We start from the raw sequence: 26,779 nt of genomic DNA on the forward strand, positions 1-26,779 counted from the left end.
ATATGGATGTGATACATGAGCAGTGTTCCATAGTTGCCATCTTGTAGACATTTCTTATTAGGAGCCAGTAACTGCCAGACTTGGAATGGTCCCTGCAGTGCTTGAAAAAGAATTAAGCTAAGCTCTATCTCAGATGTTGTTCAGGGTCTTTTTGCCTTGTGAGTACATTTCATAATGGAAGTTTACTGACCTGCCTGGTGTAGAAAGCCATGAAGGCCAGAACCTAGTGCCTAATTAGCCTAGGTTGTCTGCATCCGTTCTCTAAGACAATGAATGTATCATCAATTTATTCATTAACCAGATATCACTAGAAAGAATCCTTAAGGGACATACATTAATAGAAACCTACCTGGGTCTACCCTCAGTGATCTGATGAAACTCTAGACTGGGACATGAAATCAAACTGCAAGGAGAAAGGTAGAGAAGAACAGAAGAGGTATCCCAGAAGGCATTTCCCACGTTAAAAAGTGACAGGGTGGTTCCTCACCTTACATGCCACTCCATGGGTATATGTACCACAGCTGATAGGCTGGATCACCACAGTGGTAACAGTGCTACAGAGAGAAAACATGACCGAGACATCAGAAGACAAGGGTTTGATTCCTGATTCTGCCACTTACCAGTTACATAGCCTGGGGAAAGTTATTTTACCTCAGACAGCCTCAGTTTCCTCATCTGTAAAATGGAAGTAGTAATAATAATCTCTGCCAGGCTACCTCATAGGGATATCATAACGCCCAAAGGAATCTTATCGGGATATTTATTTTACTCCTATAATAGAGTGAAACCTCTGTGAGAGGAGAGACCATTGGCTGTCTTGTTGGTCAGCATATCCCCAGTATTTTGAACAAGGCTTGTTACACATAGTAGGCAGTCATAAATACTAGATGCACAAATGAGTACTCTATGTTAAAGCACTCTTATTTTTATAGAACTCTTCCAATATTTGGTAAAGGGATTTCAAGAGCAGTATAGACAGGCTGCATGCGTAGACTGTAACTTTGGTTTTCAGGCCTCCATGTGTTTTGCCTGAATGAATTTGTACTGGGATCAGTGCAGACAGCAGGTCTTTTCAGTATTTAAGTTCTCCTGTAACATGGAGATGCCATGAGCACATATTTGAAACATGAAGTGCTGATTTTGTATTGAATTGTCCAAGTATTGCTCATTTAACAAAGTATGTCTATGTGAATAAAACTTTCTCCATTCTGAATAAGTACCTCTGCTTAACCTAATATTTTGTTCAAAGAAGTATGAAACAAAGAGGAAATAAGGTAGAAGAATGCTAATTTAGACAGAGCAATGTTCTGTTTACACACAAACTAATTACAGGTATGCTAGGAAAAGGGGCCAAGCCAACCGTATAGCTCTAGCCATCAGTGTAACATCTACACAGCTGTCAGGCTTGCTTCATCAGCCCGTCAGTAAATAAATATTTACCCAGGGTTTATACTGTACTGTGTGTGAAGAATCCAGAGTCCTTAAACTTAGTATGTGTTGAAGAAAGCTGGATTAAAATATTCTCATTTTACAAAATATATAATGCCTAAGTAATTACAATATTTAGAGAAAAGTAGGCTTTTTTTAAAAAAGAAGAAACACATAATCCCACTGCTATGGCACAGCTGCTATTTAATTTTGCTAATTCCCATTCAGTCTTAGTCCACCAACATACATATTTTTCATGTAGTTACAATGAAAAATAGAGCTTACATTCTACCGCACACCCTTGGCTTCCACTTATCACTAAGTTCCATTTTTTTCTACAGTCACATTGATCATTTTTTAAAACTGTATAATATTCCATGAAATTGTGAGACCTGCTTCCAGCCAAGATGGAGTGAGGGGGCCAGGTTAACTTGCCTACCTGAAACGGGCAAAAATAAAACAGACAAAATATATGACACAACAGTTTTCATGATAATGGCCAGCAGGCAGCAAAGGCCACGGATTCTTGAGCAATTGGAAATCAATGAGAGGAACTCCACAGTCACCAGAGCTTACTACATAGCAAGTTTCTAGGCCACATTGCAGAGAGGGAGAACACATACGGAGCCCAGTGGACTGCCCGAGTTGAGATTGAGGTGAGAGTGTAGGGAGACTAAGTTTGCTAGTGGAGTCCTAGAGAAGAGAGAGCCGCATGGAGAAAGAATGGCACAGATCTGTGAGGGGCCCCCTCTAGTACTCAGCAGCATATTGATTGGCATATTCACTTGAGGAAGCTACTTGAAGTGGGGCTAGGGGAAAACCATTCCAGAGGATTACAGAGAACAATACTAGTACTCACAAAGGGTTGGTAATAGTTCTTTTTTATTATTATACTTTAGGTTTTAGGGTACATGTGCACAATGTGCAGGTTTGTTACATATGTATGCATGTGCCATGTTGGTGTGCTGCACCCATTAACTCGTCATTTAGCATTAGGTATATCTCCTAATGCTGTCCCTCCCCCCTCCCCCCACCCCACAACAGGCTCCAGTGTGTGATGTTCCCCTTCCTGTGTCCATGAGTTCTCATTGTTCAATTCCCACCTATGAGTGAGAGCATGCGGTGTTTGGTTTTTTGTCCTTGCGATAGTTTACTGAGAATGATGGTTTCCAGTTTCATCCATGTCCCTACAAAGGACATGAACTCATCCTTTTTTATGGCTGCATAGTATTCCCTGGTGTATATGTGCCACATTTTCTTAATCCAGTCTATCATTGTTGGACATTTGGGTTGGTTCCAAGTCTTTGCTATTGTGAATAGTGCCACAATAAACATACGTGTGCATGTGTCTTTATAGCAGCATGATTTATAGTCCTTTGGGTATATACCCAGTAATGGGATGGCTGGGTCAAATGGTATTTCTAGTTCTAGATCCCTGAGGAATCACCACACTGACTTCCACAATGGTTGAACTAGTTTACAGTCCCACCAACAGTGTAAAAGTGTTCCTATTTCTCCACATCCTCTCCAGCACCTGTTGTTTCCTGACCTTTTAATGATGGCCATTCTAACTGGTGTGAGATGGTATCTCATTGTGGTTTTGATTTGCATTTCTCTGATGGCCAGTGATGATGAGCATTTTTTCATGTGTCTTTTGGCTGCATAAATGTCTTCTTTTGAGAAGTGTCTGTTCATATCCTTTGCCCACTTTTTGATGGGGTTGTTTTTTTCTTGTAAATCTGTTTGAGTTCATTGTAGATTCTGGATATTAGCCCTTTGTCAGATGAGTAGGTTGTGAAAATTTTCTCCCGTTTTGTAGGTTGCACATGTACCCTAAAACTTAAGGTATAATAATAATAAAATTAAAAATAAATAAATAAATAAATAAATAAAACGGGAAAAAAACCCATGCCTCTCTTTTCAAATCCTTTAGCACACTATTCGTGGAGACAATTATGGAATAAAGGTGAATCCAAAACTCCACTGAAAACTGTAAAAGCATGTTGATTGTCTTCCTATCTCCATGGGTGCATTTTCACCTTAGTCCTGATTGCATTTTAAACTGGTATCTTTTTGCTTCCAAAGTAGTTTCTTGGCTTTGTTCTTTTCCAGGCCAATTACCATTACTGCACATGACACTGTCATTTAAGTTAATTTAAGCCCACTGCGTTTATATTGATAAGCCCGAACATATGAATACCCAAAAGTGGACATCTTAGTTAACATTTGAGAATATAAATTTCTATTGAAAATAATCCAGAAAGCAAAGAGTTAGTGATTAAATCGATAGATGGCTATGAAGAAGAACAGAAGGAAGAGGAAAGAGACAGGTCATATCTCCTCTTAATGAATACCGATTCACCATAATCTCATTGTAAATAATGAAAAGATTGTCACATCCCCAGCAACATATCACTTATTTTAGGGAGTATAAAACATAGTCACTTGAACAGTGAGGTTGCACAATTTCCTGAAGTTGAAATGCTGGGATGTGATCCAACAAACAGATTCTTTGTAGAAAAATCACCATGGGTCTGTGTCTTAAGCCAATCCAAAACAAAAGCAAACAAAATATTTTGTCAGGGGTGTAAAATATTTCACTGCTAAACCAGGTACTTAAATTTCAGTGGACAGTGATCCACAGACTATTCAAGAAGGATCCAGTTGTTCAGGAAATAGGAAAAGATCACTCAATAGAAATACTATGTATGTAGTTTAAGGCAACAAATGGCTTAAAGGTAGCCAGGCTTAGGAAAAAGAGCATTGGGTTTGGAGTCAATGGATTCTATCTCTCACTCTGCTCCTGTCTGTCTGTATGGCCTTGCCCTCTTTGACACTATCCAATGAGAACATTGCACTAGAAGCTCTTAGAGGCCTTTTCACCTCTCTGCTAAAAGTAGTTTTGCTAATAATACTTTCAACTTTAATCTGCCTAAAGACATGGAATAGTTGTTAAACAGCCCCCGGTTGGCCTTTTCTTGCTCTAAGCCTAGGATGCAAGTGCAGGAACTCTGGGAAAATGGCCTTATCAGTGGTGGTGCAGGTCTCCCACTGCTGTCCCATTTCTCTGTGAACCAGTGTGTTTGGGTCTAATAATGAGGAATGGGAGATGAGGTGACTACCATCCTTGGCTACTATCATGACAGCATCCTGCTGACACCACTGAAAGGCAGAATTGTTTTTGCCATGCCTTTTGATCTATAAACATTTTTTGATGCCTTTATTTTTAGTGTTATGTATACTGTGTTTCTCTTCTTGAGTTTGTCAATGTATACCTTGTGGCATCTATAATCTCTGCTTGTTGTCTTCCAGCAATATTTTTAAGGAGGTATTTGATGATGATTTTTGTTAGGTTTTCAGTTGATTGCAGCAGTGTTAGAAATTGTGATGTGAAATGCATCAAAGTTTGTGTTCTGCCTGTGTTTCCTATTCTTTCTAACTCCAAAATGCAATGTCCTATCTTTCTCTTTTGGAAATGTACAGGACCAAATCGATATTGCAGAGGTTAAGCAGTATGGACCACAAGAAAACGTTGATATGTTTGAAGATTCTGATTCAACTTATTGCTCCAGCACAGTTTTCCCGGATGCTATTCCTGAATCTCCAGGTAGGTACATTTATGCATTTGGATAGGGACTATTAGAAGAAAAACAGTGACCTACAGGGTAGTTACAGTTTTTCAAATGAATATAATGCTCTATAATAGTGTGAAATCACAGAGTGAATTCCAACTTTCTTCATCTTCTGTAAATATTTGAGGTGATGATTTGAGAATAATAAAAATGAGTATTTCATCACAGATTCACGTGCTTGGAAACGGTCTCTTCTCCTGTTTAATTTTAATCTTCTAAAAATGGGCACTGGATCTCAGTCCTTGAAGGAATAGCGTTTTATCTTTTTATACTCGTGTAGTCTGTTCTGCCATCACACAGTATTTGGATTCCAAAGAAACCTCTTGTTATTGAGTTTTCATGCCAATAAAGGGGGAAAGTGAGAGTCTCTCAGAAACAGTGATATTTCTTTCATGAGTTTCAATATTAAAGATATTTCGTAACCGTAATTGTTTAAAAAGTACAAAACTTCAGGAAGTGGTGGATGCATAACGCAAATTATATCTCCTAATTAATCTTATCATAAATAATTGGTATGTGGAATCTTCTTATATAGAAGTAATAAGCTCTATTTTAATTTTTATTTCACTCTTTTTCAGTTTTTAAATCCAATTTTAATATCTCCACTTTTAAAATTCTTAGTTAACAACTTTTCCATTGTTGCTGTCGATCTCAAAGCTATGTTTAAAAAATCCCTTCCAAAACAATTGATTTTTGGCAGGAGAGGTCAAACTCCGTGAACTCATAATTCTGATTTCTAAAATTTATAAGAGCATTGATTGCTTTAAACCTATTTATCTGGACCTACCATTGTAACTTTGCTATAGAGAATTACTTGTATTCACTACTGTTAAGCCAATGATGGAGAAATCCTTATAACCTTCCATAGATGACTGTTCCAACAAAATGAGCATATCGAAATGGCTAGCAGCTTATGGCTGATATGGTAGAAGTCAAGTAACTCCTAGGTTTCTCACTATCACTTACAGATAATTTAGTAGCTTTGTTTACTTGGAATCAGAAAATTAAAAGATGCTAAACTGGGCCGGGCACGGTGGCTCACGCCTGTAATCCCAGCACTTTGGGAGGCCGAGGTGGGTGGATCATGAGGTCAGGAGATCGAGACCATCCTGGCTAACACGGTGAAACCCCGTCTCTACTAAAAATACAACAAATTAGCCGGGCATGGTGGCGGGCGCCTGTAGCCCCAGCTATTCGGGAGGCTGGGGCAGGAGAATGGCGTGAACTTGGGAGGCGGGGCTTGCAGTGAGCCAAGATCTTGCCACTGCACTCCAGCCTGGGTGACAGAACAAGACTCCGTCTCAAAAAAAAAAAAAAAAAAAAAAAAAAAGATGCTGAACTGATTTGGAAAATTGCTTTTAGTGGAAAAAAGAGTTAAGCAGAAGAATTTAGCCAATGGTCTAAACACTGGAAGTATCCAGAAACCAGAATTTTTCAAAATATTTTCAATGGTCATCCCAAACTCATGCTATGATTGAAGGACAGTTTGCTCATGACCATAGCATGGTAAGGTATGCAACCCTGCAACCCCGGGCTGCAAAGAGCAGATAGGAAGTGACAGAGTGGTTCATTCCACCTAATCCAGATGTTTCTCTTTTCCAGATTCCAAAATTATTTCAAGATTATTTAATCCTGACACAATTTTGGACTTAAAGAAGAGTTGCAAAAATAGCACAAAGAAAAAAATAGAAAAATAAGGGAAAGATACCATTTAGGATAACCTTCATTTAGCTTCCCCTCATGTAACATTTTACACAACCACAGTACAGCTGTCAAAACTAAGAAGTTAACATTGATGCAATACTTTTAAGTGAGCTTCAGCCTTTATTCAGTTTTCCCAGAAAGTTGTTTTTCTGTTCTAATAACTAATCCAGGATCCCTCATTGAATTTAAATAATACGTGTTTTTAGTTTTTTCCAGTCTTTGACAGTGTCTCATTCTTGCTTTTTTTCTTTTGTCATCTGATACTTTTGAAGGATATGGGCCAGGCATTTGACAGAATGTCCCTCAATTTGGGTTCGTCTGATGATTTTTCAAGATGAGATTGAGGTCTTGCATTTTGGGGAAGAATACCACAGATGTGATGTGCCCTCCTCAGTGCATCATATCAGAATATACCTGATGGTATATTTTATTGCTGGTGGTGTTAACTTGATTGTTTGGTTAAGGTGGTACTGTTTTCCCCTTTGTACTTACCAAATATTTGAGGGGAGCTACGTTGAGAACATGCAAATAATGTTTTCTGTTTCTCCTTAAGCTCTCCTTCACATTGTAGCATCATAAGTGAAACTGGCCTACAGCAATTACTTCGAATGCCAATTTTTTATTTCCCTCGTTTTTTGTATATTTATTAACTGCAATCTCGCTGTAAGAAAGACTTGCTCCTTGTGTCTCTTTCATTCATTTATTCATACATTCATTTACATCAGGATGAATCCATGGGCATTTTTTTATTATTTGGTTTGCAATCCAATACCGTCATTAAAAAAAATTGTTCCAGCTTTGGCTCATGGGGCTCTTTTAGGTTGGCTCCCTTGTCCTTTTTCATGTCTGCATCTTTTTTTTCCCTTCACTTCCTTATTTCCATTATTACATGTTGTCATTGAAATCAACCCCTTCTTTAAGGAACCTTGTTTAGGTCCTTTATTTCGAGAGTGGTATTTAGAAACAAAGATCTGGGTGCTAGTTGTACTCATTGTTACAGGTGTGTCACTACTTCTAAACCCTCTCAGTGGACTAGGAAAGATGTCTATTCATACTAACCCATGCAACCATATACAACCATCTGTATTTATTTCAGCATGTAACAACCAGCAACAACAACAACAACAACAACAGGAGTTCAGTGATAGTTCCCACTCCAGCCCAGTATCATAGGGTTTGTTCTAGCCTTTTCTGTCTGCTTATTTGTAATTTGTATTTCTGGCAGTGAGAAATCTGGCTTTCATTATCTATAGTATATTTATTGATTTTTCCAATACATAAACATTCATAAAAAGTAGTTTCACAATTGCTAACCTGTACCCCTTAAGGAACAAATTTACCATTTGGAATTACTTTGTGTGTGCATTTTTTTTGTCTTTAGCTTTGCAGTATCCAGGCAAACATCTCTTTTCTGAAGTTCCTGTGTTAGCTTCTTTATTTCTCTCCCCTGTCACTGTGGGTATGTCATTTATCTGTAATAGAATTAGATTCATTTGTTACAGTCTGTATTTTCACCTAGGTTTTCCTACCTCCTGATCAATTTATTTTCAAATTTATGTACAGTAAAATTCATTCTTTGATATATACAGTTCTATGGATTTTGACAAATGTTAAGAGTCATGTATCCATTACCACAGTACCAAACAGAATAGTTCCATCACCCCTGAAATTCCTTTGTGCTCCCTCTTTGTACTCAACCTTTGTCTCCCATCCCCTGACAACCATTGATCTGTATTTCACCTTGCAGGTTTCCCTTTTCCAGAATGTCATGTAAGAGGAGTCATACGACATCTAGCCTTTTTGGTCTAGCCCCTTTCACTTAGCAAAATGCATTTAGGAATCATCCATGTTTGCATGAATCAACGGTTCATTCCCTTTTATTGCTGAGTAGTACTACATCTTATGAATATATCAGGTTTTAAAACTTCATTCACCTGTAAAAGAACATCTGGGTTGTTTCCAAGTGTTTTTTGATCATGAATAAAGCTACATTAAACATTTGTATAGAAGTTTTTGTGTTGTATGAATATAAGTTTTCAACTCCTGGTTGTGGGACTGCTGGGTCATTTGAGAAGTATGTGTTTAACTTTATTAGAAACTGACAAAATGTTTTCAAAAATGTCTGTACCGTTTTGCATTATTCAAATAATGTTCTCCACTGTGCTTTTCAGGGCTGTTGAAACCAAGTCATGTCATAACACCTCCCAGAGCACTTTGAGCACTCCCGAGGTCCCACATTCTGGGTAACCCAATTGTGCAGAAGTGATTTATGACTAGATTTTATTTGGTTTTATCAGTTGGATGGTACTAAATCTCCAAAAGCAGAGCCAAAATAATTTTATAATGAATGAAGTGACACTAACAAATGCAGTGGGTTTAGGCACTAGCTTAAGCTGGAGGGTAGGCAGTGCTAACTTCAAACACTCTCTCCCTTTTCTTCATTTTCAAATATGAACAGATTTTAAACATAATGTTCTGAATGATTCCTGGCACCTGACACGTCTCATCCTTAACATGGGCTAAAATGACCCTCGTACAGTCTTTTTGATAACATTAGTACTTTTGCTTTTTAAGTCATAACTCCCCTGTGCTTTCTTCCTCAGCCTTATCCTTGCAAGACTTTCAAGGTGATCTTGAGGTGAATCCATTGTACAGGGCAGACCCAGTGGACCTGGAGTTCTCAGTGGATCAGGTGGACTCAGTGGACCAGGAGGGCCCAATGGACCAGCAGGACCCAGAGAACCCAGTGGACCTGTTGGACCAGGCAGGCCTGATGGATCCAGTGGACCTGGGGGCTGCTGGCGCAAGTGCTCAGGTACCTCTGAAAGTCTCACTTCACTCGCTTCACATGTTTGTCTAGACAGCTAACCTTGCAAAGTCCAAATTTTCACTCTTGTGACCAGTTTCACTTCACAGAAGGTATGTTTGCTACTTTTTCAAAACTATATCACTATTTCTGTTATACTGGATTTTCAGATGCCACTGAGAACTCAATGGACCCTCACAAACAGGGAGATTGGAGGTTCTCTAAGTAAGACCAAATCCCTGTGCTCTTCTTAATATGAAATCCCATGGACACTTTGTACTTGAGGGAAAGTTTGAGCCAAATAAGAAGCTTAGCTACTAAGAAAAGATGGTATTTTTAAGAGCCCTGCTTTTAATCACCTGTGAGAGCATGCTAACCATCTAGAGGGAAGACAACTTTCTGGCCTACCCATACCAACCCTCTCCCTGCACCACAAGGTAGGTTTTCCCAGTGGAATTTTTATTAGGTTAGAACATACATTTCAGAGTCGTTAGATATACCCAACCTTGAAACATCAGTACCAATGTACAGTCCAAGGCCAAATCAAAATGGTTGGATTAACTACTGTGTAGTTCCTCTACCCCGAAATGTGTGTACATAACCACAGATTTCAACGATCATCTTTTATATTAGACAGGATTATTAAAATCAGGATTAGAAGCCAAGCTAATGAGTTTATGGTCAGTTACCTGGAATTGTATGCGTTCATCACTGAGCCTAAGATGAGTGACTCCGTTTCAAAAGGATCCTCATCTAATGAAAATAATTAAGGGCTAGAACACAATTGTTTGAGTTTGGCCCCAGCAGTGTGGCCTTGGCAAATTACTGAGCCTCAGTTTCTCTATGTTGAAATGGTCTTGCCTTGAAGGGATTTTCAGACTGCTGTGAAAATTCTTTGAGCTATTTAAAAGGAAATTTCTGTGAAAATCTGCTGTGGCCTGATTTATGTCCTTATCATGCCAAAAACTTGTGGTCCCCCTTTCACTGTTGACAGGTTTATCTTCTCTTTTGAATTAACTTGTAATTAAATTAAGTATAACTTTTAAAAAATCACCAAAATAACCAGCAATGAATGTGTGTCATCTGGCTCTGCATGTGCTAGTGTATTAGGCTTATTTCTGGGTGCCATGTATCAGCAACCTGGAGTGTATCCAGAAGATGGAGATCAGGACGAGGAAGGGGCTGGAAAGCATCTTAATCAGTTGCCGAAGACACTGAGAAGGGAAGAATGGGAAGGGACAGGACAGCTTTATCCAAGTAGTTGAAGGGTCATAAAGTGGAAGATACGGTTCCAGAGGATCAAGGAAGCAGTCTGGCACTATTAGCCCTTCTCAGACGGATTAGGTCACCTCTCAAAATAGTAAGTCCTCTCTCCTTCAATGGAATGGTGAGAGTCAATGCTTGGCACCTCCTTTTCCAGGAACAGCAAAGAAGATTTCTGCTTGGAGAGGGTGAGAGGATGTGATAACCTGTAGGGTTTGTCTCTTCCGGTCCTGAGTTTAGAGGTGTGTGTGTGTGTGTGTGTGTGTGTGTGTCTGTGTGGATGTGTACACGCGCATGCATGTGTGTGTTGGTTTTTTTTTTTTTTTTTGGTCTAATGAATGTCTTCTTTCTTATAGGAAGAGACATATAATACATAGTGAAAGAAGGACAAGTTGAACAATTTTCAGTGGACTAAAAATACATATATAATTTTTATTCCAAATAATGAAAACAACAACTTGTAGGGTATTCTCTCTCTTTCTCTCAACTCATCTATGTACTTACGTTACTCATAAAGGGTATTGATGAACCACAGTATAAGTCTATTTTTGGTTTCTGGAAGTTGCAAGTATAGGTACCTTTTTCTTATCATTAATGTTGTAAATTCTTTATCGATCAGGACTGTGGCTCTCTGACCTTGTTTATATGCATGGTATCCAGCACAGTTCAGGGCAAATAGCAATTGTTCCCAGGCCCTACTTCCAGCCTTGAAAGATAATTATTTTCCAAGAATCTCATCTCTTTTCTATCCCTCTCAGCCAATCAGTTGAGAAGTCTCATCCACCTTTTTTTTCTCCTTATGTTTTTTTTATTATACTTTAAGATTTAGGGTACATGTGCACAATGTGCAGGTTTGTTACATATGTATACATGTGCCATGTTGGTGTGCTGCACCTATTAACTCGTCATTTAACATTAGGTATATTTCCTAATGCTATCCCTCCCCCCTCCCCCCACCCCACAACAGGCCCCGGTGTGTGATGTTCCCCTTCCTGTGTCCATGTGTTCTCATTGTTCAATTCCCACCTATGAGTGAGAACGTGTGGTGTTTGGTTTTTGTCCTCACAATAGTTTGCTGAGAATGATGGTTTCCAGTTTCATCCATGTCCCTACAAAGGACATGAACTCATCCTTTTTTATGGCTGCATAGTATTCCCTGGTGTATATGTGCCACATTTTCTTAATCCGGTCTATGATTGATGGACATTTGAGTTGGTTCCAAGTCTTTGCTATTGTGAATAGTGCCGCAATAAACATACATGTGCATGTGTCTTTATAGCAGCATGCTTTATAATCCTTTGGATATATACCCAGTAATGGGATGGCTGGGTCAAGTGGTATTTCTAGTTCTAGATCCCTGAGGAATCCCCACACTGACTTCCACAATGGTTGAACTAGTTTACAGTCCCACCAACAGTGTAAAAGTGTTCCTGTTTCTCCACATCCTCTCCAGCACCAGCTGTTTCCTGACTTTTTAATGATCGCCATTCTAACTGGTGTGAGATGGTATCTCATTGTGGTTTTGATTTGCATTTCTCTGATGGCCAGTGATGATGAGCATTTTTTCATGTGTCTTTTGGCTGCATAAATGTCTTCTTTTGAGAAGTGTCTGTTCATATCCTTCACCCACTTGTTGATGGGGTTGTTTGTTTTTTTCTTGTAAATTTGTTTGAGTTCATTGTAGATTCTGGATATTAGCCCTTTGTCAGATGAGTAGATTGCAAAAATTTTCTCCCATTCTGTAGGTTGCCTGCTCACTCTGATGGTAGTTTTTTTTTGCTGTGCAGAAGCTCTTTAGTTTAAATAGATCCCATTTGTCAATTTTGGCTTTTGTTGCCATTGCTTTTGGTGTTTTAGACATGAAGTCCTTGCCCATGCCTATGTCCTGAATGGTATTGCCTAGGTTTTCTTCTAGGGCTTTTGTGGTTTTAGGTCTAACATTTAAGTCTTTAATCCATCTTGAATTAATTTTTGTATAAGGTGTAAGGAAGGGATCCAGTTTCAGCTTTCTACATATGGCTAGCCAGTTTTCCCAGCACCATTTATTAAATAGGGAATCCTTTCCCCATTTCTTGTTTTTGTCAGGTTTTGTCAAAGATCAGATAGTTGTAGCTATGCGGCATTATTTCTGAGGGCTCTGTTCTGTTCCATTGGTCTGTATCTCTGTTTTGGTACCAGTACCATGCTGTTTTGGTTACTGTAGCCTTGTAGTATAGTTTGAAGTCAGGTAGCATGATGCCTCCAGCTTTGTTCTTTTGACTTAGGATTGACTTGGCAATGCGGGCTCTTTTTTGATTCCATATGAACTTTAAAGTAGTTTTTTCCAATTCTGTGAAGAAAGTCATTGGTAGCTTGATGGGGATGGCATTGAATCTATAAATTACCTTGGGCAGTATGGCCATTTTCACGATATTGATTCTTTCTCCTGCCTGATTGCCCTGGCCGGAACTTCCAACACTATGTTGAATAGGAGTGGTGAGAGAGGGCATCCCTGTCTTGTGCCAGTTTTCAAAGGGAATGCTTCCAGTTTTTGCCCATTCAGTATGATATTGGCTGTGGGCTTGTCATAGATAGCTCTTATCATTTTGAGATACGTCCCATCAATACCTAATTTACTGAGAGTTTTTAGCATGAAGCGTTGTTGAATTTTGTCAAAGGCCTTTTCTGCATCAATTGAGATAACGTGTGGTTTTTGTCATTGGTTCTGTTTATATGCTGGATTACGTTTGTTGATTTGCGTATGTTGAACCAGCCTTGCATCCCAGGGATGAAGCCCACTTGATCATGGTGGATAAGCTTTTTGATGTGCTGCTGGATTCGGTTTGCCAGTATTTTATTGAGGATTTTTGAAAAGATCAACAAAATTGATAGACTGCTAGCAAGACTAATAAAGAAGAAAAGAGAGAAGAATCAAATAGACGCAATAAAAAATGATAAAGGGGATATCACCAGCAATCCCACAGAAATACAAACTACCATCAGAGAATACAATAAACACCTCTACACAAATAAACTAGAAAATCTAGAAGAAATGGATAAATTCCTCGACACATACACCCTCCCAAGACTAAACCAGGAAGAAGCTGAATCTCTGAATAGACCAGTAACAGCCTCTGAAATTGAGGCAATAGTTAATAGCTTACCAACCAAAAAGAGTCCAGGACCAGGTGGAGTCACAGCCGAATTCTACCAGAGGTATAAGGAGGAGCTGGTACCATTCCTTCTGAAACTATTCCAATCAATAGAAAAAGAGGGAATCCTCCCTAACTCATTTTATGAGGCCAGCATCATCCTGATACCAAAGCCTGGCAGAGACACAACAAAAAAAAAAAAAAAGAGAGAATTTTTTTTTTCAGAGATGGAGTTTTTGCTTTGTTGCCCAGGCTGGTCTCAAGCCTCAAGCAGTTCTCCCACGTCAGCCTCCTGAGTACCTGGGTTTACAGATGCAAGCCACCACACCCAGCTCAGCTTCTTTTTTATTACTGTTTTTTAAACTTTATTTTACTTTAAGATATTGTGGCTGTTAATCTTTTTCTTAGAATTTTGTTTATTTATTTTTTATATATTACAGTTGTACATATTATATATACTATATGTGTATGTGTGTATATATATATACTATGTATATAGTATACATAGTATAGTGCCAATTGATGGTTTTCATATTATATATATACTATATATAGTGTATGTATATACACACTATATATATTATGTTGTACATAGTTTTGGACACATGTACATATTTGGATACATGTACACAATGTGTAATGATCAAGTCAGGGTAATCAGGACACCCATCACTTCAAATATTTGTTTTTTCTTTGTGTTGGGAGCATTACAATTCTTCTAGCTATTTTAAAATATACAATAGATTGTTTTAACTCTAATTTTCCTACTTGAGTACTAGGACTTGTTCCTAATGTTTAACTGTATTTTTGTACCCAGTAATCAACTTCTCTTCATCCCCCTCTGCCACATTCCCTTCCTAGCCTCTGGTAACCACCATTCTACTCTCCACCTCCATGAGATCAACATTTTTAACTTTCACATATGAGTGAGAACATGTGATATTTGTCTTTCTGTACCTGGCTTATTTCACTTAACATGATGACCTCCAGTTCCATCCGTGTTGCTGCAGGTGACGTGAATTCTTTTTATGGCTGAATAATATTCCGTTGTGTATATGTAACACATTTTCTTTAGCCATTTGTCTGTTGATGAATACTTGGGTTAATTCCAAATTTCGGCTATTGTGAATAGTACTGCAACAAACATGGGGGTGCAGATACCTTTCTGATCTACTGATTTCCTTTCTTTTGGTGTATACTCAGCAGTGGGATTTGCTGGATCATATGGTAGTTGTATGTTTAGTTCTATAAGGAACCTCCATACTGTTTTCCATAGTGGCTGTACTAATTTACATTCCTACCAACAGTGTATGAGCGTTCTTCTTTCTCCACATCCTCACCAACCTTTGTTATTTTCTTAATTTCTCTCAAATGTGTCTCTTCCTTTTTATGTCGTCTACCTCTGGATTGTTCCATGCCCCTATTATCTCTACCTTGAATTACTCCCACAGCCTTCAAATTGACTTGTCCCAAACTCCACGCTTCATTTCTCCCACCACTTGATCTTCTGCACAGCTGCCAGAAGGCATGTTTTACAACTGAGATCTGAGCATGTTACATCCCTGATAAGATCTGGGTTGTAGAACACATCTTCTAGCAGCAGTGCCAGGTGACTGATGAATAAAATCCAAGTTCCTCGGCTGCCTGAACCTGTACAAAACTCTGGTTTCTCCTCTGCATGTGACCTGCCTTACTCCTTCTATTCCAGCCAGTTTGGAGCATCGTTTGCCCCATAGCACACTCTCTACATTTATAAACCTGTACATTTGCTTCTTTCCAGATGTGAAGCTGTTATCCAAGTTAAAATTAGAGTTCCAGGACCTAGAGGAGAGTCCATCTAAGTACTATATGAGAACAATAATAGTACCTGCTTTTCAGGGCTCTGTGAAGATCAGACCTGTGAGTTTTCGTACGGTGCTTAGAAGAGTGCCTGGAACAAAGGAAGTGCCAGTTGATGGTTTTCATTATTGCATTGCTAACAGGGGCCCTATTGGTGGACTGTCATTTGTGATTTGACCCAGGCGCAGAATACTTTGGCACTGGCCCACGACTCTTCCACTAAGGACCTTGGGCAGGTTGCTTCATGTCTCTGGGCCAATTCCACTTCTTTCTTTTTGGGAAAAGAGTCAGGCTAAATGATCTCCGTGGTCCATTTCTTATCTAGAATTCCTAAATTCTCTAACCATTTTTTCAAACTTTCTAGTAATGAATGAAATTAGGATTTGAGAGCTACCGTTTGCATTCTCAGTCTTTCAGAAATTTTGAAGTGAAACAGGATGGCAAGACTTGGAGAAACCAGTGTTGCTATACATGAACCATAAGTAATCCCTCCCCACAGCCATTACAGCCATCATCACTGGTTGCATATAACATCATTAGCCGGGAAGTGGAACTGATGAAGGAGTTGAAGGAGCAGCTAAAAAAGAGGACTCAGTTGCTGCATGATGCCATCCAAAACCAGCAGAATGCATTGGAATTGATGATGGATCAGCTTCAGGTCAGTCAGGATGCTAGGTTTCAGGTCAGATACCAGTTCTATATAAGTAGAAGAAGGAAGAGGAGAGAGGGACCTTAGCAAGCCTTAAGGAGTTAGTCAATGGTGCCTGCCGGTAGTGACAGCTGCTGCCCACAGGGTGATACGGGATATCTAATGTGATCTCCAGCAGGGACTTAAGAGTTTTGCCCTTTTTCTCCTGGCTACAAGAGCTGAGATTGGCCCAGCCAGGCCTTGGCAATGGTAGATGTGGCTTATATATAGCCAAGGCTTCCCATAGGCTTGCCTGTAGGCAGTCCTGCTCCATGCCCAGCTTGTCTTATGCCCTAAGGAAAGGTGTGGACTGTGAATAAGACCTTTGTGATACTGTGTCCTTACAGAAGCTGCCAAACACATTACGCCACATTGTCATTCCTGATCTCCAGTCTTCGGAGGCAGTGCCCAAGGAACAACAGAAACAACACGCTGGGCAAGTGAAGCAGCCTCTCCCACATCCCAAGGAGGTCAAGTGTTTCTGTGGTTTATCTTTATGCAACTCTCTCGAAAACACTGGGGAGCTTCAGGAGCCTTTTGTTGCCTTCAACCAGGTATGGAAAGGCTGTTTTAACTGTGTATCTGAAAGGGGATTTTGTTTTCTTGAGGACTTTGACTCACTTGGTTCTCCTTAGGGGATAGTGACTATCCACTTGGCTGCAATTTATTTGCCCAAGATAGTAAAAAATCCTGGGCTACCTAGACCTGAATGCACACGCTACACCATGTATACATACACGTACATATGTGCTGTATTAGCAGACTCTTGCTGCCAGGTGCATGGCTGCAACTAGTATCCAGTCTAACTAAAGTAGACAGTCACACAGATCACTATGTGCAGAGAGGCTCAACTGTTGTTGCCTTTTGCTTTGCGAGAATTGAATGGGAGTGTTAAATAAATTTCTAGGAGGCTCTTGCAGACACCAGGGTGCTTTTATCTGTTGCCTTTTGATGCAGCAGCAACTGGCGCAGCAAGAAGAACGCCTGAAGGAGCAGCAGCGGCAGCTGCGAAAGCAGCTGCAACAGCTGAGGGAGCAAAGGAGGGTGCAGAAGCAGAAGAAGATGCAGGAGAAGAAGAAGCTGCAGGAGCAGAAAATGCAGGAGAAGAAGAAGCTGCAGGAACAGAGGCGGCAAAAGAAGAAGAAGCTGCTGGAGCGGAAGAAGTGGCAGGGGCAGATGCCACAGAAAGAGCCAGAGGAGAAGCAGCAGCTGCAAGAGCAGCCACTGAAGCATAATGTCATCGTGGGGAATCAGAGGGCGCAGATATGCCTGCAAAACCCAAGTGACGTATCTGTGCCCCTCTGCAATAACCCTGTTAGATATTTACAGACCCAACCCATTGTTCCTATCCAGATAGTAGCTGAACAACAGCCCTCTGGCTTCTATCAACATGAAAACTGGGGGCAACAGGAAGATGAGAGTCAAAGGTAAGACATGCATGGAATGGTGATAGTGGCTATGATTATTGCTTTTCCCTCATGGCTGGATCCCATGCCTGAGATCACAGACAGACGACCTGTCCACGTGGCACCAGCATCCCTCTCATCAATAGCAACTTGCTCTCAACTTGCCTTCTCTGTGGCCACTGCCATCATCCTTCTGCATGTGTGGTTCATGGATGAGCATCCATTGATGGAACAAAGGGGTACCCATGAAGAGAGGACTAGATAAGGAAGCCTCGATGCTAGGGAATTAGCCCACAAACCTTGAAATCACTTGGTTGGATTCCCCAAGCCCAGTCTCTTGCACAGGGTGTCTATGGACAAGTGCCCACAGCTGAATAACTTCTGGGCTTCCAGTTTCATTCCCCAACTTTCCTGGAATCTGGTGATGGCAGTAGGCCAAGCACAGGTTTCTCCCTGGCATTTATGAACAGTAGGAGGGAAGTGAGTGTGAAACAATTGCTAGATTGCTAAGATCAGCCAAGAACACATGAAGGCTAAGTCCTGAGTGGCAGTATAAGGACATGAACACATTTCTGCTCAATAATAAGGTCTTCAGTTCCAAATGCTAGAAAGAGAAGGTTCTGCCCAGCAATGAAAGGATTGCTTAGCACATAGTTGGGGCCCACTAAATAGTTTTGAATGAATGCTAGCTTTCTGAGACGGGCCACCCAAAGCTCTCTGGACTTCCTTCTGGGCCTTGCTTTAGAATCAGTGAATTTGACATGTAGACTGCTTTAGGGCCATATTGCCCACCTGACCTGATCGTCAGAATCCACCTGAGGAGGGTTTGGAAACTATAGATTCAGAGTCTTGGATGGGGTTCAAAAACCTATATTGATCACAAGATTCCCAGGCTTAGGGTTGTGGAGAGAGCACTGGATTTGGAGTTTGGAAATCTGCCTTACAGTCTCCGCTCAGCCATTAGCTCCCTGAGTGCTTTCAAAGTAGGTGAAACTACTTTCCAAGGCCACAGAGAGCATAGTTGTAGCAGGAACAAGACTGTCCAAGTAATATAAATAAAACCAGGTGAGACAAGGGATTGTAATTTCTCTCAGTGTCTACATTCACTTTACTTTGACAAGTTGAATCTTAGTCAGGCCAAAGTGAGAATACAAACAAGTGAATCCTGTGGTGTAGCCACCAAAACCAAATGTGCCTGAAGCACCTACTGATGACCACGTGAGTGTCTCATCGGTTACCATGTCCAGATCCACGTCACTGCAACAGCTTTCTTCTCTTTACAGTTTTTATCCTGAGGCATATCAAGGGCCCCCCATGAACCAGCTGCCATTGATGGATACCTCAAACTCTCAGGCAGTTTATTCTTCCAGCATTCCTCAGTTTCCCATAACTTCAAACTCAACCTTAAGCACCCTGGAGACCCCACAGGATTACATCCGGCTTTGGCAAGAGTTTTCTGATTCACTCGGTCCTGTTGTCCAAGTGAATACTTGGACTTGCGATAAGCAGGGCACCCTGCACGGCCAACCCACCTACCATCAGGTATGGGACAGCCCCCTCCTTTTCCTTCCAGCGCAGGTCAAGAGGGATTCTGGGCCCCTTCTACATAAGGCACACACCCCAAGTGCATGCTGTGTGTGAGAGCCAGACTTCAAACTCAGTACATTTGACCGCAGTCAGTCACATGATGGTAGCACTCATTGCTGAGTAAAAATATTCTCTACGGGGTTCCTCAAAAAAGTGAGCTGGCCTAGTGAAACTCAGATGCAATCTGACTGAAACTTCTCTCAAAACTATGTTTCATGGGCAAAGTGAGCCATGCCATGTTTTTAATCTGAGCTCATCGTCTGATCCCAAGCCTCCTTCCAGACTCAGGGATCTTTAGTTCTGCTACAAAATCTAAGACCTAGTGTAGGTATGTTTCCTTGTACTAAAAATAAACTTAGGGCCCCTCTGTTGAATGTGCTTGATATCCATTTATGGGGTACCCCGTATTTGGAAGGGCAGGCCTACCTTGTGGATTATCTGCAGTGGCCATGTTTCCAGGATGGAAGCTAGTCCAGATGGCAGTTACGTAGCAGGTTTTGCTCCCCGCAGGCCCCCCCTACACATACAGTTTCACTAATGAATGGAACTTACAAAAGGTGTTTTCATTCTAGCTTTAAAAATCTTATTATAGCCTAACCTTTTTTTTTTTTCAAACAACAAAACCAAACAAAAATAACCAGAACAAACAGTAAGCTAAGGCAGAAAGGAGTTTAAATACTTTAGGCAAGCAAATGTATGATTATTTTCACATATGCCCCTTGACTAACTGTGCCACCAGTACTGCTAGAAACTTGGTCACCTAGAGGGACTGCTCACACGGAGAGATCAGAGTGGGCAATAGGTCCTATGGTTCCTATGGTTCCATTACCAAGCCAGACTTTGTTGAGAACATTCTTCATGCCTATTTTTGAGGCACTTTCCCTCCTAGAGGGCTCCTGAGAGACCAAGCCAGCACAAGGCTGAGCACGTTGCCCAGGGAAATGGGAAAGGTCAGATTCTGCAAGGTTGCTCAGCTGGGAGAAAGCAGGGCAGGACCAAGTCGGAGCTTTGCTGTCCACAAATCCTCAGGGGCTCCCTGCTATCCTCAGGATGAAGCCCGAGCTCCTCTTCTTAGCTTCCCAGCCCTCACTGCCTGCCCTGGCTTATCCTTACTGCCTTCTGGGACCTTTCTGCCTGCAGGTCCCCAGACACCTCCAGCTGCCTGTCCAGAGCCCAGCCCTGCTCCTTTTGCTCCCTGTGTCTTCTTCGCCCCTTTGGGTTCCACTCCTTGAAATCTTGCATCACTTTGCAACATAACCCAAGGAATCCCTCCTCCTTAACCAGAAAAGACCCCCTCAGGCCATACTTTGTAACACCATCTTTGTATTTATTCCTTCTCCCTCCTCCACACCCCAGTGTGGGTTGGTACCTCTCCTGTCACTTTCTTAAAGTGGGCCAAATAGCTGCAAATCAGTCAGCATGGAAATGACTGAGCCCAGGACCCAAGGCTAGTGGCCTTGGCCGGCCATGGCTGGCAGAGAAGCTGGACAAGGGAGGGCCAGACACAGACCCAGGAGCCTTAAGGCAACTTTGAGAAAGCCCGGGTCTGCTTCTGCTGCTCTTTAAGCCAAGATGCTGCTGGGAGAGAGAAGACGAGAGGAACCTTATCTTCTGTAGCTCCTCCGTCTACCATCACTTTGCAGGCTCATGTTCCAAAGAAGTATTTCTCAGCAGCTTGTGTATTTGAACCAAAGGATTCCTCCCACCGCCAAAAAATGGGCCCACAGACTCTAGCAAAACATTCCACCTTGTTTCACTTTTTCCTGGCAGGTGCAAGTGTCTGAGATAGGAGTCAAGGGGCCTCCCAATCCACGGGCTTTCCAAGGCCCTGCTGCATACCAGCCAGACGAGATGAGATACTTGATGCCTGCGGAGCAACGTGACTCAAATAAGCGGCGCTAACAGTACTTTCATGACCAGCGATGAGGGGAAATGGGGGGAGGGGGCAGGCCAATGAGGTCTGCATGGCCAGGGGACCTTCAAGGTGCATAAAGTCCCTTGGGGTAGGGGTTAGTAGGCGGAGACTTATTTGTTTCCTGATAGGTTGTTTGTAATTGTTTGTTAAGCACAGCCTGTTTCCTGGAAGTTATGCTGCAGAGGCAGCCTATGATCCATAGTATGCTAGGGTGTGACAGCAGCCAGCCACAGCTGGATCTGATGTCTTGTCTGCCCTGCCCAGCTTTGCATATCCATGTTCTACCACAGGAAGGTGGCCTGCCAAGAGTCTGCTCAAAGTTTTCAACAGAAAGAAAAAAGAAAAAAAAATGCCAGAGTGCTTTTCAATCTAGTAAATCTAGAGCGTGTTTTGTCTTAGCCACAAGAATTCTGAGGTCTTGACCCTGATGATCAAGCCCTGCCTCCCCTCCATAGTCTTGTTGGAGAAGCCCAGAGAGAATGGGACTCCAACTAAGGGAACCTGAAATCAGCTCAATGGGGAGGCACTTCAGAGCTAAAATAATTATGGCTTTCTTGCTTAATAAACATTTTCGTTCGCTGCAACTTTGTGAATTGATGAGTGACATTTGGAACCCGACTGTGCCAAGGTCCCTGGTGAAGGGCTCGTTCCCTACAGTTAGGCCCTTTTTGCAGACCCTGCTCCCCTCAGTCTCTTGTTGACACCTCAGCTCCATGCCACATTTGCAGAGGCCAGCGACTGCTGCCTTCCCCACATGGCCGTGTGCCCAGGCCCGCTGTGTAGCTTTTCTTCGTGTAGCTCAGGCATGCTGGCTCCTTCATTGACACCAAGGGCAGCCACAGGCCCACTGAACGCTGAAACAGTTGGCCTAGGGGCTACCTTCTCAGGGTGGATGGTGTTTGTGCCTCACATATTACTTGAGAAGTAAGCCTGAACACTAAAGGACAGTGTTCCCATACCCTTTACATGTGGGTTCTTTCTCTCCCATCAGTAGACTTTTTAATGGACAGCAGTACCTCCTAGAGGGAAAATGATTTTGGTTACAAGTCAAGCACCAAGAAGGACATCTTCGCAGTTGTTTGCATGGTGCAGAGAGAGGTTCGGATAGCCAAACCAGAGGTCATTGTGTGCCTTTCTTAAGGTAATGAACCATTGATTGGAGAAAGCAAAGGAGACCCCAGTCTCTAGTGACAAGTTAAAATAAAGGAGGCACATTAGGCCTCACATCACAGGAGGAGCCAGAGATTCTTTAGGAAGTGTGATCTCCACCATGGTTTTATGGACTGAATGTTTGTGCCCCACCCCAAATTCATATATTGAAGCTGTAACTACCCAGTGTCAGAGTGTTTGAAGATGATGCCTTTGACAGGGGTGATTAAGGTTAGATGAGGTCACTAGGGTGAGACTGTCATGACAGGATTAGTGCCCTTAAAAGAAGAAACACCAGGAAGCTTGCTGTGCCCACCAAGCCCCTTCACGTGTACATGGGCGCATGCACACACACGTACGCACACACACACACACAAGAGGTCATGTGAGCACACAGCAAGATTGTGGTTGCCTGCAAGCCAAGGGAAGCGGGTCCAGGACAAAACCTACCTTGCCAAAGACTTGATCTTGGGTTTCAAGATCAAGCCACCACACATGGCAGAGCTTCCAGAAACAGCCACCGCAACCTCCACATCAGTTCATTCCCAGGTGAGCAGTACAGCAATCCTCACTGAGCAGCGCTCAGTCTGTATGTACGTAATAGAACATTGCGTGCACAGACTTAAAGCTGAATATTCATGTTTTCTAAACACATCAAACATTCATAAATGTTCCTATTCCCGAGCGCATTTTCTAATAAAGAAGGAAGAGTTATTAAAACTACCAGCTCCAGTTCATGTTTGCAGCACACACCACAGCATAGGCTGATGCCCACTGTGGTGTCTTTAGTGTGTTTTGATGCGTATTTTGGAGACAATGAAAAGGAAGGTAGCTATAGAATGTTCTTGGGTATGACTTTTGTTCATCTCTGCCAAAATCACCGGGAAGGAAAGGTTGGGGAAGAAGGGCTGGAGTGACAGGAAGTGGGCCAGGCAAACATGGGAACTGGGAACTGCAGCTTCCGGCCAAACTGCTTATGAGGTGAAAGGAGGGAGCTGGTCCTCCAAGGCCTTGGAATGCATCTCTAGCCTCAAAGGAGACTGCAGTAAACTTCACCTGCATCTCTTAAAATGGGCCACATCGACCTTAATGAAGACTCTGGTTTACAGCTAGGGCCAAATTAAATATTCCCTAGGGGATATTAAATAATTGGGATTTTTGTTTGGTTTGTTTTAATGGGTAGGGAAGACAGCATTGAGTGCTTCTCCATCGCCTATCAAATAGAATCCAGATTCTCCATCTGGCCTGGCCTCGCCCTTCCTCTGCAGCTGCATTTCTCTCCTCCAGTCATGCACTCTGCCCCCAGTCCCCTGAGCCCTTGGATTTCATAGAAGTCCTGGGCCTTTCTGCCCTCGTACATTTGTCACTCTTCCGTATTCTCTTATGCCCTTGCCTCCCAGCTCTATATTTTCAACCCTTGCCCACCACCGTGCAGAGCCTGGCTGGGAAGGAGCCCTGCTCCATGTGCCCCTACCCCTGCCTCTACCTCACTTGGAGCACACATGCCATTGCCTTTCTAGACTGAGCTACAGTGGGCAGAGATTGGGACAGATCTTGGATGCCCCCGTAACACAGTACCTTGCAGGTAAGCCTTCCCTCTGTGAATGTTCGCAGCTCCCAGGCCCCAGGAAAGACTTCCTCCAGTGCTCATTCTCTCTTTAGGTAGAGCCCTTCTTAAGCTTCTGAACATTAACCAGAAACCTTGCAGCTCTTCCTCAGGGAGGAGCTCCTCGATGAGGGTCTGTCAGACCTGCGGGCATGCCCTGCAGTGGGGGTGCAGTTCTGGCCCTGGGACTACAACTTTCCTATGGGTCTGGGGGCACAAGGGAACTTGGCAGATGAGACAGCAGGGTGTAAGTCATGAAGTGCAAAGCACTGCACACAAGTTGGTGAGCATCCCTGGTGGTGGCTCCAATTAGCCTCTGCAAATCCCTTTGTGGCACACGGAAGTCAGATGGGGGCTGTGGGGAAGTGTATGGGGAATTGATGGTGACAATTAAATGCCAAGAGGCCCAAAACTCCTGGAGCCATGGATGTTTCCTGCCCAGATGGAGGCCCTGACCCCAAAGGTCAAAGGGTAATTAACCACCTGGTCACCTTGTTGATGAAACAAAACCCACAACCCTGCAGAATCAAAACATGTCAATTACAGAGAGGCAAAGGTCGGCAGACAGGACAGACAAATTGCAGTATTTAGAATGGTGCAGTCAAGTGTTTGTGCAATCTATTTCCAGTTCTACCATGTGGGGAAAGTAGGTGGGAGAGGGGCTGGAAATCTGGCTGACTAGGGGTGGGGCGGACTTCAGCAGAGACAGGCTCAGGGCTCTAGGTAAGAGCCATGCTCTTGAGGCCATTTACACCCCAAACCTTGGACATGCCGTCTGCTAGGAAAGGCAACCTAGAACTGCCTGCGAAAGGGGTAATGGGACAGCAGAAGACTCAAAACCGGGGTCTTGAACTGAGTTCAGTGCTGCTCTTTTATTGTTCCCCTCACTTGTCAGTAGGCAGTGCCCACCAGTTTCCATGTGGGATGTGGTGCCAATGGAGGCAAGGCATTGAATGTTTAGGCTTCTACCTGCTACCCACCTGCTGTGAAAGTGGACAAATCACTGTACCGCTCCCTGTCTCTGCTGACTCACTGGAACATAGGGACTAAGACAAGACACTTGCTTGAGAGTGAGGCTAGAATCCAGAGGCCCTCCTGGATCAAGGAACCAATGAATGAGTGAGAGAACAAATGTCAGCCTGTCTCCCTGCCATTCTGAGCCCTATGTCCTCCTTCTCAGCTCTGATGAAGATACAACGTGGGTTCCTAGAAGATGGCCATACCACAGAGTGCATCTCCACCCTTATTGCATTCACCTCCCCCTCTCTCTTCTCAGGCCAGTTGCATCTTCTCTTCTGGTCTTTATCAGCACAATGTTCCCCTCCTTTAATTCCTGCACTGCCTCCTCTTTTGGATAGGCACCTCCATCCTCTGAGTCACCCAAGCTAACACGCAGACTCTGCCTGAATCCTCACTTTCTTCCATCTATCACCTTAGACATAATTGTCTGTTTCTTCCACTAGCACGGGGAAGGGAGCATGAAAGTGTGAATTAATGAGGAAGTAAATAAATGAACAGATGACTGTGCAGTCTCCATTCTTTTCTGTTCCCAGGTTCAGCATGGGCTGGGCTTACAGGAGGCATCAGGGGAGATCTGGTGGTCAATGGGTTCTCTCCACCAGAGCCTTCCCATGCCCCTCCTTAGGCACGGACACTTTTTCCAGGCTCAGGGCTCTTAGCTCTAGGAGACCTCTAGGTTAGGGCCAGCCCCTAAGACTATAACCTATGGTACCAGCCTTGGGAAAGATGTTCGATGGTTCTTCAGGGCCAGCACATAGATTGGGATTCTTGGTACCATATCTCAGGGTGCTCCCATAACACTCAGAGTCAGCTTCCTGGGGTTGCTGAGGGCTGGGGCATTGCCCAGAGCCCAGACATGGACAAGAGCACAGGATGGGTGGAAACAAAGGAAGTTCCTGTATCTGTGTCTTAGATTCATGGTTTCATCTGTCCTTGCCCCACACACCCCACCGCCACCAATTTGGTGGTAGATACAGCAGGCTCCAGCTCAGGTCGGCAGCAACCTGCACCCCAAAGCCCTAGGAGCAGTCAGGTAGGCCAGTGGCGCTCAGGACACACAGCCCTCAAGCCCTAGGTTGGGTGTGGTCAAACTCATTTCTTGTCATCTCTTGCCCCCTGGTGCATGGTCACAGTATTGCAGCTCTCCAGGGTCCTCCCTTGTGACCAATTCGGTTAACATTTTCTGACTACCTATTCCAGGTCAGGCCCTAAGCCATACAGAATTCTGTTCCCAAGGTTTCAGTCCAGCCCTTGGTCAACTTTCTGATGAATCTTCCTCCTCTATTCTCCTCAAGCACCCCAAGGCCATGATCCATCATATAATCATCTTCTTTCTCTTTTTTGCCTCTGTCACAACTGACTGACAAATTCCCACCCTTGGATGAACTCAACTATGCCCTCTGTGTGTCTGCACTTATGCATCTCCGTGCTTCTAGAGAAAATCACACACGTCGGCAGACTGTGTACCACTATAGGCTCATGATCTTCAGCCTCACCAAGGCACATCTCGCTGCTCAGGACTTCCGTGTTTGGTGTCTTTCCAGTCCGGTTCTCAGAATGGTGATTCGCCCTTTCCTCAAACTCCCCATGTCTTTCCATTTCCCT

At 42.8% G+C, this 26,779-nt stretch overlaps 1 protein-coding gene across 3 annotated transcripts in view; it reads left to right on the forward strand.

The window, feature by feature from the left end:
• PASD1 (PAS domain containing repressor 1) overlaps positions 1–21,983 on the forward strand; it is a 108,281-nt gene extending 86,298 nt beyond the window's left edge. Inside the window, exons 10-16 of one of the 3 annotated variants that reach the window (XM_055267560.1) lie at positions 4,912–5,035; positions 9,368–9,579; positions 16,303–16,461; positions 16,839–17,045; positions 17,449–17,918; positions 19,181–19,439; positions 21,255–21,983. In XM_055267560.1, the coding sequence (XP_055123535.1) occupies positions 4,912–5,035; positions 9,368–9,579; positions 16,303–16,461; positions 16,839–17,045; positions 17,449–17,918; positions 19,181–19,439; positions 21,255–21,386 (1,563 nt within the window). In that variant the 3' untranslated portion in view covers positions 21,387–21,983. The remainder of the gene's footprint in view (positions 1–4,911; positions 5,036–9,367; positions 9,580–16,302; positions 16,462–16,838; positions 17,046–17,448; positions 17,919–19,180; positions 19,440–21,254) is intronic. The other 2 variants (XM_055267558.2, XM_055267559.2) reach the window with 2 other exon arrangements.
• Positions 21,984–26,779: the final 4,796 nt, after the last annotated feature.

This window comes from Symphalangus syndactylus, chromosome X (assembly GCF_028878055.3).
Source record: "Symphalangus syndactylus isolate Jambi chromosome X, NHGRI_mSymSyn1-v2.1_pri, whole genome shotgun sequence".
NCBI lineage: Eukaryota > Metazoa > Chordata > Mammalia > Primates > Hylobatidae > Symphalangus > Symphalangus syndactylus.